This window comes from Oncorhynchus kisutch, linkage group LG9 (assembly GCF_002021735.2).
Source record: "Oncorhynchus kisutch isolate 150728-3 linkage group LG9, Okis_V2, whole genome shotgun sequence".
Taxonomy (NCBI): Eukaryota; Metazoa; Chordata; class Actinopteri; order Salmoniformes; family Salmonidae; genus Oncorhynchus; species Oncorhynchus kisutch.
The window spans coordinates 950,000-969,236 of NC_034182.2; the positions used below are offsets into that span (position 1 = coordinate 950,000).

General features: G+C 46.4%; 1 protein-coding gene across 2 annotated transcripts in view; it reads left to right on the forward strand.

Annotated features, from left to right (window-relative positions):
- Positions 1–19,027, forward strand: part of snd1 (staphylococcal nuclease and tudor domain containing 1) — a 320,657-nt gene extending 301,630 nt beyond the window's left edge. For both annotated transcript variants that reach the window (XM_031831421.1, XM_031831420.1), the window contains 2 exons: positions 16,185–16,229; positions 17,889–19,027. In XM_031831421.1, the coding sequence (XP_031687281.1) occupies positions 16,185–16,229; positions 17,889–17,960 (117 nt within the window). In that variant the 3' untranslated portion in view covers positions 17,961–19,027. The remainder of the gene's footprint in view (positions 1–16,184; positions 16,230–17,888) is intronic.
- The last annotated feature ends 210 nt before the right edge of the window (positions 19,028–19,237 follow it).

Here is a 19,237-nt window from a genome sequence, read left to right on the forward strand (position 1 = left end):
CTCTCTTCTCCTAGTCCTGTCTCTTCTTCCATCACTCTCTCTTCTCCTAGTCCTGTCTCTTCTTCCATCACTCTCTCTTCTCCTAGTCCTGTCTCTTCTTCCATCCCTCTCTCTTCTCCTAGTCCTGTCTCTTCTTCCATCCCTCTCTCTTCTCCTAGTCCTGTCTCTTCTTCCATCCCTCCCTCTCCTCCTATTCCTGTCTCTTCTTCCATCCCTCCCTCTTCTCCTAGTCCTGTCTCTTCTTCCATCCCTCCCTCTTCTCCTAATCCTGCCTATCCTTCCATCGGTCCCTCTTCTCCTAGTCCTGTCTATCCTTCCATCCCTCCCTCTTCTCCTAGTCCTGTCTCTTCTTCCATCCCTCTCTCTCCTCCTAGTCCTGTCTCTTCTTCCATCCCTCCCTCTTCTCCTAGTCCTGTCTCTTCTTCCATCCCTCTCTCTTCTCCTAGTCCTGTCTCTTCTTCCATCCCTCCCTCTTCTCCTAGTCCTGTCTCTTCTTCCATCCCTCTCTCTTCTCCTAGTCCTGTCTCTTCTTCCATCACTCTCTCTTCTCCTAGTCCTGTCTCTTCTTCCATCCCTCTCTCTTCTCCTAGTCCTGTCTCTTCTTCCATCCCTCCGTCTTCTCCTAGTCCTGTCTCTTCTTCCATCCCTCTCTTCTCCTAGTCCTGTCTCTTCTTCCATCCCTCTCTCTCCTCCTAGTCCTGTCTCTTCTTCCATCCCTCTCTCTCCTCCTAGTCCTGTCTCTTCTTCCATCCCTCTCTCTTCTCCTAGTCCTGTCTCTTCTTCCATCCCTCTCTCTCCTCCTAGTCCTGTCTCTTCTTCCATCCCTCTCTCTTCTCCTCGTCATGTTTTTCCTTCCATTCCTGTCTTGCTCTTCATCCTGTCTATCTCACCTAGCCCAAAGAGAGGTTGCGCACAGCAATATGGGAAGGCAAGATGCTAGCATCCAGAATTTGCATAAATTTGCATGTCTTTGAGAGCGCCGCCATGATGAATTATAATCCACAGGAATTAAAGTGAACGGCGGTGGATCAGACCTTTCATTCTAAATGAGATGTGATTTAAAACGCTGTTAATGCTGATTATTTCCGCTCTGCCTTAGCCCAACCCTGGCCTCTCCTCTCTCTCAGCCCCCCTCCCACATTCTGCTTCATGCCTCCCTTTGATAACATTATTCCATGGGGGGGTGTATGTGTTGAGGTGGGCAAAGTGTGTGTTACGGGGGAATCAATTCAACGGCTCAGACAAGAGACGTACTGTATGTGGCGGGGACCTTAGACAATCACGTATTATAGATACTGGCGGCTCGAGCTGCCAAGCTGTGTACATGGGAAAACCAGCTGGCTGGAGTGTTTATGGACATATTAATTCTATCCATATCCCAGTCCATTGTCCCCACTTGCTTCAAGATGTCCACCGTTGTTCCTGTACTCAAGAAAGTGAAGGTAACTCAACTAAATGACTATCGCCCCATAGCACTCACCTCTGTCATCATGAAGTGCTTTGAGAGGCTAGTTAAGGTTCATGTCACCCTAGACCCACTACAATTTACATATTACCCCAATGTAAGAATGTAAAATTCTGTTCATTGAATACAGCTCAGCCTTCAACACCATAGTGCCCTCCAAGCTCATGACTAAGCTCAGGGCCCTGGTTCTGAACTCCTCCATGTTGAACTGGGTCCTGGACTTCCTTATGGGCTGACCCCAAGTGGTGAAGTTAGGCAACAACACCTCTCACATTGATCCTCAACCCAGGGGTTCATGCTCAGCCCCCTCCTGTACTCCCTGATCACCCATGACTGCGTGGCCATGCACGTCTCCAACTCAATCATCAGTCTAGAGGGAGGAGGTGAGAGCCCTAGCGGAGTGGTGCCAGGAAATAACCTCAACCCTCAACGTCAACAAAACTAAGGAGTTGATCGTGGACTACAGAGGAGAGCACCTGAAGTGGTCCCTTCACACATTCAGTGTGATGAAGAAGGCGCAACAGCGCCTTTATAACCTCAGGAGGCTGAAGAAATCCGGCTTGACCCCCTCACAAACTTCTACAGATGCACCCTTGAGAGCGTCCTGTCGGGCTGTATCACCATAGCTAGTAGTCTGCAACCACAGGGTTCTCTAGAGGGTGCTGCGGTCAGCCCAACGCATCATCAGGGCACACTGCCTGCCTTCCAGGACATCTACAGCACCCAGTGTCACAGGAAGGCCAAGGAGATTATCAAGGAGATCATCAAGGCCACCCAAGTCTGTTCATCCGCTAAACTCTAGGAGGAGGAAACAGTACAGGTGCATCAAAGCTGGGGCCGAGAGACTGAAAAACAGCTTCTATCTCCAGGCCAACAGACTGTTAAATAGTCACCACTAGCCGGCCTCCGTCCAGTACCCTGGCATGAATCTTAGACACTGTCACTAGCCAGCTAACAGCCGGTACTCTACCCTTTACCTTAGAGACTGCTTTAGGCTATGCTATATATAGTCATTGAACACTGTATATAGTCATTGAACACTGTAGTCACTAAACACTTTAATGTTTACATACTGATTTACCCACTTCATATATACACTGCTCAATGTAACTCCAAGTCAATCACACTTCTGTGAAATCAAACTGTCCACTTAGGAAGCAACACTGATTGACATCAAATTTCACATGCTGTTGTGCAAATGGAATAGACCACAGGTGGAAATTATAGGCAATTAGCAAGACACCCCCAATAAAGGAGTGGTTCTGCAGGTGGTGACCACAGACCACTTCTCAGTTCCTATGCTTCCTGGCTGATGTTTTGGTCACTTTTGAATGCTGGCGGTGCTTTCACTCTAGTGGTAGCATGAGACGGAGTCTACAACCCACACAAGTGGCTCAGGTAGTGCAGCTCATCCAGGATCGCACATCAATGCGAGCTGTGGCAAGAAGGTTTGCGGTGTCTGTCAGCGTAGCATCCAGAGCATGGAGGCGCTACCAGGAGACAGGCCAGTACATCGGGAGACGTGGAGGAGGCCGTAGGAGGGCAACAACCCAGCAGCAGGGCCGCTGCTTTTGCACTGCCAGAGCCCTGCAAAATGACCTCCAGCAGGCCACAAATGTGCATGTGTCTGCTCAAACGGTCAGAAACAGACTCCATGAGGGTGGTATGAGGGCCCGACGTCCACAGGTGGGGGTTGTGCTTACAGCCCAACACCGTGCAGGACTTTTGGCATTTGCCAGAGAACACCAAGATTGGCAAATTCGCCACTGGCGCCCTGTGCTCTTCACAGATGAAAGCAGGTTCACACTGAGCATGTGACAGACGTGAAAGAGTCTGGAGACGCCGTGAAGAACGTTCTGCTGCCTGCAACATCCTCCAGCATGACTGGTTTGGCGGTGGGTCAGTTTCTTTCAATTTCTTTGGGGGTGCCGCACAGCCCTCCATGTGCTCGCCACATGTAGCCTGACTGCCATTACGTACCGAGATGAGATCCTCAGACCCCTTGTGAGACCATATGCTGGTGCGGTTGGCCCTGGGTTCCTCCTAATGCAAGACAATGCTAGACCTCATGTGGCTGGAGTGTGTCAGCAGTTCCTGCAAGAGGAAGGCATTGATGCTATGGACTGGCCCGCCCGTTCCCCAGACCTGAATTCAATTGAGCACATCTGGAACATCATGTCTCGCTCCATCCACCAACACCACGTTGCACCACAGACTGTCCAGGAGTTGGCGGATGCTTTAGTCCAGGTCTGGGAGGAGATCCCTCAGGAGACCATCCGCCACCTCATCAGGAGCATGCCCAGGCGTTGTAGGGAGGTCATACAGGCACGTGGAGACCACACACACTACTGAGCCTCATTTTGACTTGTTTTAAGGACATTACATCAAAGGTGGATCAGCCTGTAGTGTGGTTTTCCACTTTAATTTTGAGTGTGACTCCAAATCCAGACCTCCATGGGTTGATAAATTTGATTTCCATTGATCATTTTTGTTGTCAGCACATTCAAATATGTAAAGAAAAAAGTATTTAATAAGAATATTTCATTCATTCAGATCTAGGATGTGTTATTTTAGTGTTCCCTTTATTTTTTTGAGCAGTGTGTGTGTGTGTGTGTATATATATATATACACCTGCGATAACATCTGCAAATCTCTGTACGCGACCAATACTCTTTTTGATTTGAGTAGACCCATCCCTTTAACTACCAGGCCCGTCCCCATAACTACCAGACCCATAGCTACCAGACCCGTCCCCATAACTACCAGACCCGTCCCCATAACTGCCACTCTACATCTGCTGTCTGTCTGCCAGATGGCATTGGATAACACCACAATCAATGGGCCCTTTTCCTCCTCACACTTTTGCACAGTGAACACTTTTTATCTTATTGCACTGGATTGGGACCCAATCTCTCTCTTTTACTGTCTGCATGTCCCTCTGTCGCGCGCTCTCTCTTACTCTCCCTTTATCTCATTTTCTGTATGTCTTTCTCTTGTTCTCTCTCACACACATACAGTTGAAGTCGGAAGTTTACATACACTTACTTTGGAGTCATTAACTTGTTTTTCAACAACTCCACAAATTTCATTTTTCCAACAATTGTTTACATACAGATTATTTCACAATTCCAATGGGTCAGTAGTTTACATACACTAAGTTGACTGTGCCTTTAAACAGCTTGGAAAAGTCCAGAAAATGATGTCATGGCTTTAGAAGCTTCTGATAGGCTAATTGACATCATTTGAGTCAATTGGAGTTTCACCTGTGGATGTATTTCAAGGCTTACCTTCAAACTCAGTGCATGGGAAAATCAAAAGAAATCAGCCAAGACCTCAGAAAAAAAATTGTAGACCACAAATCTGGTTCATCCTTGGGAGCAATTTCCAAACGCCTGAAGGTACCATGTTCATCTGTACAAACAATAGTACGCAAGTATAAACATGGGACCACTCAGGCGTCATACCGCACAGGAAGGAGACGCGTTCTGTCTCCTAGAGATGAACATACTGTGGTGTGAAAAGTGCAAATCAATCTGAGAGCAACAACAAAGGACCTTGTGAAGATGCTGAAGAAAACGGGTACAAAAGTATCTATATCCACAGTAAAACGAGTCCTATATCTCCATAACTTGAAAGGCCACTCAGCAAGGAAGAAGCCACTTCTCCAAAACCGCCATATAAAAGCCAGACTACAGTTTGCAACTGCACATGGGGACAAAGATCATACTTTTTGGAAAAATGTCCTCTGGTCTGATGAAACAAAAATAGAACTGCTTGGCCAGAATGACCATCGTTATGTTTGGAGGAAAAAGGGGGATGCTTGCAAGCCGAAGAATACCATCCCAACTTTGAAGCGCAGGGTGGTGGCATCATGTTGTGGGGGTGCTTTGCTGCAGGAGGGACTGGTGCACTTCACAAAATAGATGGCATCATGAGGGAGAAAAACTATATATTGAAGCAACATCTCATGACATCAGTCAGGAAATTAAAGCTTGGTTGCAAATGGGTCTTCCAAATGAACAATGACCCCAAGCATACTTCCAAAGTTGTGGCAAAATGGCTCAAGGTATTGGAGTGGCCATCACAAAGCCCTGACCTCAATCTCATAGAAAATTTGTGGGCAGAACTGAAAAAGTGTGTGCGAGCATGGAGGCCTACAAACCTGACTCAGTTACACCAGCTCTGTCAGGAGGAATGGGCCAAAATTCACCCAACTTATTGTGGGAAGATTGTGGAAGGCTACCCAAAACATTTGACCCAAGTTAAACAATTTAATGGCAATGCTACTAAATACAAATTGAGTGTATGTAAACTTCTGACCCACTGGAAATGTGATGTAAGAAATAAAAGCTGAAATAAATCATTCTCTCTACTGTTATTCTGATATTTCACATTCTTCAAATAAAGTGGTGATCCTAACAGACCTAAGACCAGGATTAAATGTCAGGAATTCTGTAAAAACTGAGTTTAAATGTATTTGGCTACGGTGTATGTAAACTTCTGACTTCAACTGTACATTCACCATCTTTCATCGAGAGAATATTCTCTTGTCAGGTACATTCACAGCATACTGTCACCACACACACACAGACCTATCTGACACAAAAGTGATTCATTCCATGACTTGAAGTTGAAGTCTATTAAAAAGCATTAAGTTCTAGTACGGTCGTACAGCCACCATCTTGGTGCTCGATCACCACAGTAAAAGTAGGCCAACCAAAGTCGACAACATCAGATGACTGACTGACTCCCAACCCGTCTCGCACAATCAGGCTGCGCTAAGCGAACGCTGTCATCGAGTGAAAAAGTTCATTTGCTCTACAAGCTAATCATCTCCCCTTTTGCTAATTAACAATCAATTACAAAACACAGAAGCTTCTTGCTAATTATCAATCACCAACGTAGCATGAACCTCGTATATTATCCCTAGTCCTTTTCAATAGAACATTTGTTCTAAAAGTTTTTGGGCCTCAGATGAAACAGCCCGCAGTTAGCTTCAAACGCTAACTCTCCTATCTTTTTGTTTTTAACCTTTATTTAACTAGGCAAGTCAGTTAAGAACAACTTCTTATTTACAATGACAGCCAAGGAACAGTGGGTTAACTGCCTAAAATGTTATTTTTGGTCCACCAGCCACTGTGGCAGGTAGGTAGAAAAATTGGTCAGACAAAATATTTTTGCGCCACAATTACCTAAAACAAATGATGATCGCCATGCTTAATGTTTCTAAAAAAACAAACATTTATTAGTAAGAAATAATGTGAGATATAGCTCAATTTCATTTTTTGTGACCCGAGAACATATTAGATGAGACTAAATGTTCAGGCTGGGAGGTTACCGTGGTAACCATGCCACTGGAGTCCTGTCACGGGTCTGTGTGAGAGAGATTTGGGTTCTGACTAGGAGTAGACATCTCTTTGCATAAGTTGAAGCAGCAGACTCAAACTTCCATTTAGAAACACCCAACCTTGTGAAGTAAACAATGTAAATAGCCAAGAAACATGAGGACAAAGTCTTGCTTTGTTGACTTTCGAGTAAATTTGACCAACTTTTATGCCTGTGCGCAGCGCCTCCAGAAATTAATCAGCACAGTGCACAAATCCCTCCTGCCAGGCAGTGTTGCTTCATGAGGTGGGATATAGATTCATATTTATTTGTGCGATTAGCAGCTATGAAACAAAACAGAAACTTTGAAAACAGCTACTGCAGCATTTTCCCTCGCACGTGCTCATACTTGACTTTTTCACTATATTTATATTCGTAAATGCAATGTAGAGCCCTGCAAATTGACCTCCCACTTACGTTACCAACCATTACCTAAATCTACCCGCATTTGGTGGATGTTAATGTTATGCCCTGGACATAAGCTAATACACAACACTCACCTAGCGCTTTGAGCTAGGATTGTTGTTTTGGCTTTGGTGTTAGCTCCAGTGTGCGTTTGTGTATTAGCTCCAGTGTTAGCGTCGCTAGCTCCAGAGTTTGTGTTTGTGCTGATGCAGGCATGTGAGTGTGGAGTGTTTTGGGAGGGAGGGAGAGAGCAGAAGGCAGCCTGTGGGAGAGCAGCTGTGATGTGGATGGAGCCGGAGAGTTTAGAAGGACGTACGCTGCTGCTTGAAGCCCAAGCTGAAGAGGGATATGAGAGCTGGGGATCAGACCAACACTTGCTTTTAATTGCTGTGCTGTTCTGCAGATGAGAGGCCCCATGGGATCTGTAGTTTATTTCCCAACAGATGATTTTTATTTTGGCAGTGTAGGTCAATTGCACTACTGTGAAGGGATGGATGTGCTGCCTCATGGGAAATGTAGTGTTTTGGGGAGTTGCAGTGTACATTTTATTATGAGAGGACGGATGATGTGCTTTGTGGGTAGTGTAGTTTCTTTGTTGGTGTTAAATGGAGCGGCAGGTAGCCTAGTGGTTAGAGCGTTGGACGAGCAACCGAAAGGTTGTTAGATCGAATCCCCTAGCTGACAAGGTACAAATCTGTCGTTCTGCTCCTGAACAACGCAATTAACCCACTGTTCCAAGGCCGTCATTGAAAATAAGAATTTGTTCTTAACTGACTTGCCTAGGTAAATAAAAAAAAATGTAAAAAAAAAAAATATATACATATATATGGGTTACAGTGTAATTATTCTGTGGTGAAAATGCCTTGTGCAAGTGAAGTTAAATTTTGGTGTAACTGTGCCGAGAGGAACAAATGAGGTGCTTTGGGGATGTGTAGTGTTTTCTATTGTGCTGAAGGCAGACATGATGCCCCATGGGAAATGCAGTTTCTTCTATTACAGGGTAATTGTGTGGTGGGGCATTGCGGTGATGCCTCATGGGAAATGTAGTTTCTTCTATCAGTGTAATTGAAGAGTGGGGTAGAGATGAGATGCCACATGGGAATTGTAGGTTTGTCTGTTAATACAGTCATCTGCCCTTATCTGTGAACAGCAGAGATAAATTGAGTACTCAATAGCAGCACGGACTCTGGGGGCCTCCGAGGCCCTACAGACACACAGAGAGACACAACCAATCACTCACCTATCATAGGCAGTAAAGATACACAGTTCTGAGACATACAGGCTAACTCTTTTGTCGTGGTGTACTCAATGGCCTTTTGCAGTACTTTCAACCAACTTTGTCTGGTTGACAGCTTGCCATCGACCCCCTCACCCTAAACCCCCCATGGGTCCCTGTCATGTCCCATCAACACCCCCCCCACCCGCCAGTACACTGTGGAGTGTGCAAAAGCATGCCCCTTCCTCCTGACTGTTCGATACCTCATTAACCAGTAAGAGTTTGTGTTGAACGCGTAATGGACACTTTCCTATCGACCCTACCTCTCATACCCACACACACACACCGCCAGCAGCAGTGCTCTGGGGGCCTTGTGACATGTCCAGGGTGACAGTGACACGCGCCACTAGCCAATCTCTATTTCCTCTGACCCGACCACACACACACACTCCTGCCTCCCCCACACCCTGGGGTCAGGAGAGGAGGGAGAGACAGAGGGGGGAAGTGAGGGTTGGGGTTGGAGAGTGGGTGTAGGTCATTTAAACTTCTGTCACTTCACAGTGGGTGATCTCATGGGGAGAGACAATAAAAGAGAGAAATAGAAACAAACTTTTACTGCTACTCTAACCTAGGTCTGCCCTAGTTTTCTGCCAACTCATCTTTAGCCAACTCATCTTTAGCTATGTCTATAGGGTTACCTTTTTTTTATACTTTTGTTGTATCATAATCATTTAGGCTGGTTTATATGGTCAACATTTTCTTTCAGTGGAAAATGACTTACAAGAGACATGATTATATTGGTCTGTCTGTGTATTTTACCATCAAATGCACTTGTGTAGGTCAAATCTCAAAGTTCTCAGCCTGTGTGTCTCTACCTGGTGTGTGTGTGTGGAGATGAAGTAGGCCCACATACCTTTTTAAAAACCTTGTTCACAATGTTTCTATCCAAGAGTAGGGCTGTGGTCATGACATTTTGTCAGCCAGTGATTGTCAAGCTAATAACTGCCGGTCTCACGGTAATTGACCGTTAATTAACATAAACATGTTTAACATCTCCTGGCTTCCACACACAGCCTCCAAGCCACTGATGCAGACCTTTGGAACATCTACATTTTTAAAAGTATAATAAATCCATGTAATATAGCCTACACCATCAAAAATAAATACATTATTTGTTTTAGACAGTTCTAAAGAAACACGATATGAAGAAAATGTAGACTATTTCAGATGAACACAATAGCATACTCTGAGTTGTCCTTATGTTAGGCCCTGATCTGGCTATCCTGTAGTTAATTTACATGCCAGCCAGGTAGGCTATACTCGTGTAGTAAAGCGAAGCAATGTGCTTAATATTAGGAAAGCTGAGATATAAATATAGTAGGCCTAGCCTATAGAACGCGGATGGGATCCTCGTCTTTTTAATAGAGGCCATCACTCTATTTTCTCACAATTGTATAGCCTAAAGAAATGTTGCAACATGAGCTCATGGACTCTCATGAAGTGTTTGAATTAGATTTTTGATAACATTTGCATTGATGTCATAGTGATTAGAGGAACATTAGAGTGCTGAGTACCAGACAGTTAGCAATTTTTGTAGGCTACTAATAACCATCAGCAGGATCAGAGCTTGGAGAAGCCTAGTGACCGTGACTAAGCGGTCACGTGGAATTTGACTGCGATCATGACTCGTGGCGGTAATACGGTCACTGTAACAGTCCTATACCAGTGTATATGTGTGTGTGTATAGCCTATATAACGTGGTGTGTTGTGTGCCTGCACTCACGGAAGCCAGGTCCTCTGATGGGGCGCTCCCCTGTCGTTGGTCCTCCTTAACTTGTCGAACCATCGTTTGCGGGGTGCTGTCATGCCACGTTGTCCCCCTCGCTGCCTGAAAGCCCCCGACAGACCACACTGCTGGAGCTACCAGCATGTACCGGGGCCTGTCCCAGCATGCCTCACAGGGACTTCAGTGAGGGACACACACACACACGCGCATGCAGAGACGCAGTCACACAAACACACACACAGGCAGACATACCGTACTCACACACACAGACATGCACAGATGGCACACACACACACTCCCACACGCAGCCTCCATGGAGCAGTCTGTGACGAAGACTGCTGTGATTAAAAGAGGGCCTTTTCAAATCAAATCCATGTTACCAGGATGTCTGGAGAGACATGGGGAGAACACTGAGTCTACTCTCGCCATGCACTATTGGAAAGACAGACAGCCAGTCCACCTCCCAGTCTCTCTGTGAGGGATATCACTTAAAGATGAACTATACAGAAATAGCTCCACCATTTCCTGGTTGCTCAAATTCTAATAGTTTGCCTAATTTCAGTCTAGTGTAGAGAATCATTGTACCATCTAAACCCTTGAAATGTATTTTCCATAACCAAAAATATTGTATTTTTAGCAGTTTGAAGCTAGTGTACAAAACTGAAAGTAAAAGACTCAAAAACTAAACTTAAGAATGGGAAGCATAGAAATAGCGCACATAGAACAGATTGACCTCTTCTTAGACCTGCTTTCAATGAGAATGGCAGATCTATAACTCCATTTCTATGCGAATTTGGTCATGTCGCCCAAAAAGTTACATTTTGCAGCTTTAAGACTAACACCCAGGACTGCAGAGTCAGACAAGCCTGGAAAGAACTACGAAGTGAGGAGTCGTTGTTATTCACAAGTACAGAGGCAGACTGTTCAGAAGATAAATTGGATACCAGTTGTTAATCCATTGCTGACTATTCATAAGATGGAATACATCTTATGTCTCCCTTTTTGTGTTTTGGGGGAAAGGGAAAGAGAGAGAAAGAAAGAGGGATGTTTTTCAAGTCTGAGAAGGCATCGGGTGTATAATACGACTGATACTTAGTGTTGCTAACGAGCGTTATCTTTGATGTACAAAATGAAGAACATTGTTCCAGATTGACTATAATGGGGTTCTAAGGCATCACCTGCATTGAGTCAGACACTATGGTAATGAATGTACTCTCTGTACCAAAAACAGGATGCACATGATCTGTTCATCCTGAACCAGAAAGAATACCACCTCCCGGTCTGCCAGGTAGTGGCAGGTTGTTCACCAACACCATATTCCCACCACCGCCCGGTCTGCCAGGTAGTGGCAGGTTGTTCACCAAAACCATATTCCCACCACCTCCCGGTCTGCCAGGTAGTGGCAGGTTGTTCACCAACACCATATTCCCACCACCTCCCGGTCTGCCAGGTAGTGGCAGGTTGTTCACCAAAACCATATTCCCACCACCTCTCAGTGTGGCAGGTTGTTCACCAAAACCATATTCCCACCACCTCCCAGTCTGCCAGGTAGTGGCAGGTTGTTCACCAAAACCATATTCCCACCACCTCCCAGTCTGCCAGGTAGTGGCAGATTGTTCACCAAAACCATATTCCCACCACCTCCCGGTCTGCCAGGTAGTGGCAGGTTGTTCACCAACACCATATTCCCACCACCTCCCAGTCTGCCAGGTAGTGGCAGGTTGTTCACCAAAACCATATTCCCACCACCTCCCGGTCTGCCAGGTAGTGGCAGGTTGTTCACCAAAACCATATTCCCACCACCTCCCGGTCTGCCAGGTAGTGGCAGGTTGTTCACCAAAACCATATTCCCACCACCTCCCGGTCTACCAGGTAGTGGCAGGTTGTTCACCAAAACCATATTCCCACCACCTCTCAGTGTGGCAGGTTGTTCACCAAAACCATATTCCCACCACCTCCCAGTCTGCCAGGTAGTGGCAGGTTGTTCACCAAAACCATATTCCCACCACCTCCCAGTCTGCCAGGTAGTGGCAGATTGTTCACCAAAACCATATTCCCACCACCTCCCGGTCTGCCAGGTAGTGGCAGGTTGTTCACCAACACCATATTCCCACCACCTCCCAGTCTGCCAGGTAGTGGCAGGTTGTTCACCAAAACCATATTCCCACCACCTCCCGGTCTGCCAGGTAGTGGCAGGTTGTTCACCAAAACCATATTCCCACCACCTCCCAGTCTGCCAGGTAGTGGCAGGTTGTTCACCAAAACCATATTCCCACCACCTCCCAGTCTGCCAGGTAGAGGCAGGTTGTTCAGCAAAACCATATTCCCACCACCTCCCAGTCTGCCAGGTAGTGGCAGGTTGTTCAACAACACCATATTCCCACCACCTCCCAGTCTGCCAGGTAGTGGCAGGTTGTTCAACAACACCATATTCCCACCACCTCCCAGTCTGCCAGGTAGTGGCAGGTTGTTCACCAACACCATATTCCCACCACCTCCCAGTCTGCCAGGTAGTAGTAGGTTGTTCACCAAAACCATATTCCCACCACCTCCCAGTCTGCCAGGTAGTGGCAGGTTGTTCAACACCAACCTGGTATAGATGGGACCAGGGGCATCTGTCTGGCATATGGAACTCTGTGGGGTCATACAGTACTATTATCTCTCTCTCCCTCTCTCTCTCTCTCTCTCTCGTTCTTCCTCCTCTCCCCCCTACTATCATTCTGAAATACACAAAGCCTATCCCCCCTATCCTATTTAGTCATTTAGTTGAGATATTTGGTTCCGTATTCTTCTTGTTTGCTGGTTTATTGGCTAGTGATTGTCCTCCAGTGTAGAGACCGTCTGGTGGCTGTGAAAAGGTCCTGAAAGGGCTTTTCTGGAACAGCATATGGGCCCATATTAGGAGGATGCTAGGCACACACACTGGTTTCCTGCTCTCACATACTGTACTGAAGAGAACAGCAGGAGACGGTCTGTCAGGAAGGCACCCCTTAGTTAAAGGACAAAGAGTTTGGCTAGCTGTCTGGTAGATCCCTTTCATTCATATAGTAATGCCTCCATATAGTCCCCTGCTATTGGCCAGGACCAAATATGAGGTCATTATTGAGATGGGGTTACTCTAAGAGGTCTCCAAAGCAGACGGTAGGTGGGTCGGTGGTGGATGAAAGGAAATGACAAGATGATGGAATTCCATCCTGGGACTTTAACCTACATCAGTAGTCATGAAGGACATGGGGCACTAAAAGACTTTTAACATGGCGTATCCGGACCCTCCCAGCCACTCAAATGTCACCGCAGAGCTCTGAAGTAAGACCTTAATGCTATGGACTAGGACCTCCGTATGGTCACTTCTGTTTGGGAATATGTGAACATCTGCTGTCCCCTTTTCTAAATTCTCACTCTTAGTTAGCTTTGATTGATAGCTTATGCAGCGGTTGCAGTTTTCGACACCCCACACACACACAGTCTCTCACACACACACACACACACACACACACAGTCTCTCTCTCTCACACACACACACAGTCTCTCTCTCTCTCACACACACACACACACACACACACACACACACACACACACACACACACACACACACACAAAGCTGTACGATCCAGCTGTACTGAAGTATGTTTTTCTCCCTGACCCTCATGTGTTCTGGGTTGCTATCAAATGAACCAGTGTATACCAGCTAGCTAAGCAATTAAACTCGATGCAGAATCCACGCTCTGCAGTTTTCAACATCTGCCGTTCTCCAAATCTGTGTTCATTTCCTTGGCCGGGAGTCTCATCTGTTCTCCTGATCAGTTATGATGCATGATGGAACCCTCTGTGGTTAATATGGTACTGTATAGAGTAGACTGCCTCACCCCCCCCTCCTCCCTCAGCCTTTGACTCACTCTCCTCCACTCTTCACCCTCTCACACCTTCTCTCCTCCTTATCCGTCCCCTCTTCTCATCTCTTATTTTTCCTGTCCTCCTCCACCCCTTCCCCTCACTCTTATTCTCCCCCCTTCATTGCCTTCGACCCCTTTCTCTTCCCCACTCCTCTCCCAATTCTCCCCCATTTTCTCCTCTTCAACCCACCCTCCATCTTGTGTATCCTCCCTCTTCCTCCTCTTCTCCTCACCCACTTTTCCCCAGACTGACCCGAGACACACACTCCAAAAGCCTCCCCATCGATCACGCTGGCAGGAAGGAGCCAGAGCTGAGGCTGGGTTAGCTTGGGTTGGAGGAGAGAGAGGAGCGCTGGCCAGAACCATGTAGAGCTAAACCGCTCAGTCACAGTGCAGAGCACCCTCCTGGTTTGGAGCTGTTCAGCCTCTATACACACACACACGGACAGACAATACACACAGTCTCTCTTGACCGTAACCGGACATTTCCTTTCTGTCTCTCTCATTTTAAGACTCTTCTCCACCCCCTCCCTCCATCTCTCTACCTCCCTCCCCCATCTCTCGGTCTCGTCATGCTGTGTCCTGTGACTCATCGTCAGGCTCAGTCAATGGGGCTAAATGGACACTCTGGCATAATAAGAGGTCAATATGCCCATCGCTGCCTGTCTGCCGCTTCTCTCTCGCTCTCTCTGTCTCTCTCTGTCAGTATCGCACTCTCTCTCTCACTCTGCCTCTCTCTCTCACTTTCTCTCACTCACTCTCATCTGAGCCGAAGCATCACAAGTCAAATCCTGTCTATCCAAGCCAGCCTAATCTCCCACACTTACACAAAGACTAAGGAAGGGGGAGAAATATCACTCCAGTTATATTTGAGGATATATCATAGTTTTGATAATATTATTTTTGTGCTAGTTGGCTGTACCTGCACACCACATCTCCAGTATTTTCCTTCATAGCTTGTTCTCCATCTTCTTTTTAAGTAGGAAGCCAATTTGTTTTCAGCACATTTACATGACTGATCAAACTTGTTTTCTCATGACTCTATCTTGTTCCTCTGCCTGAGACATATGGTGAGCAGTATGTTTGGAACAACAAATCACAGTATCGAATCGCAATCCATGTAGAATTGTGATCATTTTATTTAACCTTTATTTAACTAGGCAAGTCAGTTTAGAACAAATTCGTATTTACAATGACAGAACGATAGATTTGTACCTTGTCAGCTCGGGGATTCGATCCAACAACCTTTTACTGGCCCAACGCTCTAACCACTAGGCTACCTGCCACCCATACATAATATATCAGCACCTAAGTATCGTGTTAATATCATCATTCCCAGCCCTAACAAAGACCCAGACATAGACGAGCACAATCTACTTCATTTACAGACTTCAATATCCTAGAGGATTCTGACTTCCTGACTCTATTCCCACCATTCACTGCTCTATCAGGGCCCTCGCCGACTAACCACCTGCCCTTGTGATGCAGTACAATCACAATACTGGTCTGATTTCATCACTAGCGTAGGCAGGTAGTGCGCCTCTCTTACCCTGCTAGCCTATCACTGACATGTGAAACGTGAATGCATTTTGATTGTAATTAAATGCTAAATAGGAAGGCTCTAAAAGCTAGCTCGCTGTATAGAGAAGAGCCACTTGGCTTGATTGCTCGCTGTTGTTAGCTGTTAGCACGTGGGCTAGCGGTTAGCATCCGCGTTTCCTATTGATCTGATGATGACCTACCGGTAGCTGTTTTTGTTGTTACCATGTGCAATGCAGTGCTACCAATGAAGCCTGTCGACATGTGTGTTATGAATGTATGGGTGGGAAGGTGTTTGTCTGTGCGTGTTGATAGTCTAAAGTGGCGTCCTCCACTTGTGTCCTTCTCATTCATCTGCACTGAGATGATTTTCAATGAAGCAAAGGAGACGAGTCGAGGAGGCTACATTAGAGAGTTGAGATGCACCCAATGTGTTTCTCTCAACAGAATTCAGTCTGGTTTAGTTGCAACACTAATGCATGTTCTCTCTCTCAGGTGACGGAGTATCTCAACGGTCAGGAGTCTGCCAAGACTGCCAGGGTAGGTTTCTCTCTCTACCTCTTTTACATCTCTCTCTCTCTCTCGCTCTCTCGCTCTCTCTCTCTCACTTTTCTGTCCCTGTTTCGTACTAGCTCGCTCAACACAATACAAATTCATCCTGGCTTTATTGGCATGACAGGTAAACCGGTGTTTCCAAAGCTGTAATTACAACTACTAGTAGAAGAAAGGAGCCCTTCTTCATTTCTCTGCTCCCTCTGTCTTTCTCTCCACCTGTCTGTTCTCTGAAGACGTGACACATCTCATTGGCAGGCAGTGCTGTCCTAAATGGACGCTGGCCCACAGTCTGTGCAGGCCCACGCTGATGGAAAGAAAGCAAGAGAGGGAGAGGGATAGATGGCATCCACATGGCACACAGGACTCTTGCCCACCTCCACACACCCCAGGGTCCGCTCCACACACCCCAGGGTCCGCTCCACACACCCCAGGGTCCGCTTGCCCACCTCCACACACCCCAGGGTGTGGTTCTACCTGTTTAGGTACACTAGCCAATCGTCTAGTCAGATGACAGAGCATATACAAAAAGTATCAGCCCAGTTGCATTATCCTTGCACCGCTCAATCCTAATACTCCTAGTTATACAGTAACTGTTTACTGTATCTTGCCCAAGAGCATAGCCCAATGACCTTATATAGATTCGTTTTTCTAGTCTTGGGGTGCTTGTTTTACCTGCTTTTGGTAAATAGGTGGCATCTATTTATCCTCCTTAAACACTGTGACCTTCAAGAAGGCACAGTTCTCTTCAGCAGCCAGTCACAAGACAAACGCTCTCACTGCTTTGACATATTGTCCAATCACGCAACGCCATGCTCAAACAATCGTCCAATCACAGGTCAAATTGGTGTAAATGAGATGTAGTTCTCCAAAAGGCCGGAACGAGTGACGAGGCATCGACGGAAGAGAAACAGGAAAGACAACATGGCAGCCGCTTCCTAACGACTAGTGCAAATTAGCATGGGCACTGATTGGCTGTGAATCATTATGTTAACAGCTGATCACACACTGCTGATGAGGAGAGGAGGGGGCCTTGGTTGGTGTCGTGAAACATCTCTCACACACACACACACACACAACTTCTTGCGTTCCCGCCTAGAATGCCCCCTCACACACTACCACCGCCCTTCCCATTGCGCGTCAAACGGAACGTTTAGCAGGAAATTGCCTGGATGCTTGATGAGGGATGCAGAGCTTAGCGGAGTGAATTTAATGGAATAGAGGGAATAGACAGGGATGCGGCTGAAGCACCGGGGCCCTTCTGGAAAGGATTCAATGATGATGCTCCCCTCGTTCTCACTGGGGTGTGAGAGTACACTGATGTTCTCTCTATACTTCTTTACCTCTCTCTCTGCCTACCTTCCCCTGTCTCTACCTCTTCCTCTCTCTCTGTCTACCTTCCCGTCTCTTCCTCTCTCTCTACCTTCCCCTGTCTCTACCTCTTCCTCTCTCTCTGTCTCTACCTCTTCCTCTCTCGCAGTCTCGCTCTCTCTTGCTCTCTCTGTCTGTCTCTGTCTGTCTGGGGGGGGGGGGCTGCTGAGGCTCCCCATTTGAACTGAAGGTTAATGTGAGACGGTTGCTTGTCTGTTTTATTGTCAGCTATTCACTAAGCGCTCATGGTCTTTTCTGTCTCATGTTTTATCTCAGCTCAACATCTGGCGCTACGGAGACTTCCGTGACGACGACGCAGACGAGTTTGGCTACAAACTAAAAAAATGAAAAGCGCACGGCGCCATTCCAAAGACCAACGCGGAAAACGAGATGCACTCATTGGACGAGAAAAAGTGACAGAAAACGATTCAACGAAAATAAAAAAAGTAAAGGACAAGCATTGTCTCCCTCTTCCTTTTATTCCATGTTCATCCTCCTCCTCCTCTCTCCTGCTACTCTGCACATCCCTTCCTCCTCCTCCTCCTCCTCCTCTCTCCTGCTACTCTGCACATCCTTTCCTCCTCCTCCTCCTCCTCCTCTCTCCTGCTACTCTGCACATCCTTTCCTCCTCCTCCTCCTCCTCCTCTCTCCTGCTACTCTGCACATCCTTTCCTCCTCCTCCTCCTCCCTCCGGACTCTGAAAGAGTCCACTATAGCTATGAACTCATAAAAACAGTGACTGTCCAATCCTTCCTCTTTTCCACCCTTCCTGAGCCACTACCAGTTATTCTTATCATGTCCCCCCCTCCCCCCGCTGCAGAACTCCGTTAATTGCCATGTCATCCTTTCAACCCCTTTCCTGATTAGTGATGTCATATGCCCACACTAATCATGCGCATCGCTACCTTACCCTATCCCTACCACAGCCAATCCCTCCTATCCGTTGTACAGGAAAGGGGCTAGGCCTTCAGAAGAGGATCCCTTCACTTTTATTATTAACAGCTTTTTGCAGAGAGAAACGCTTCCTTAATGAATGACAAGAAATGAATAATGCTATGTTTTATAAAGTGAATGTTAAAAAGCTAGCTCGAGATCCACACCCACCGGACGAGCTTATTTCTGTCCTTGATGTGTACCTATGTGATATGACATTAAATGAGGTTTATGTTGGGAGTGTTTTATTCTCCTCTTTCTTCTTCTCTCTCTCTCGTGGCCAGAACACCTTGACAAACAGCATTTTCTCATCTGCCTCTTTCTGTAATGTTTACATATGATGGTGACATGATGATCTCTCTCTCTCTCTCTGTCTCTGTATGCCGTAGCAGAAACAGTGTTTGAATTTGTTTCCTTATGACAGCCCTTGTCGTTGTATTAAAAAATTCTGCTGAATAAAAATGAGCAAATGATTAAAAAGACGCATGTTGTTACTGGAATTAAATCACCAAACAGTCAAAGCTGCTAGATTTCACCAAGGATTGTTAATGTCCTTAGCCTGGTTTAAACCAGACCGGATGCTGGGCTCCCCATTGAATCATGCTGCTTTCAGTATGGTTTTACCAGGCTATGGTGTCCTAGTTCTACTCAAAGGACTTAAAAGTACCAGTGCTACTTTTGGTAGGTCACCT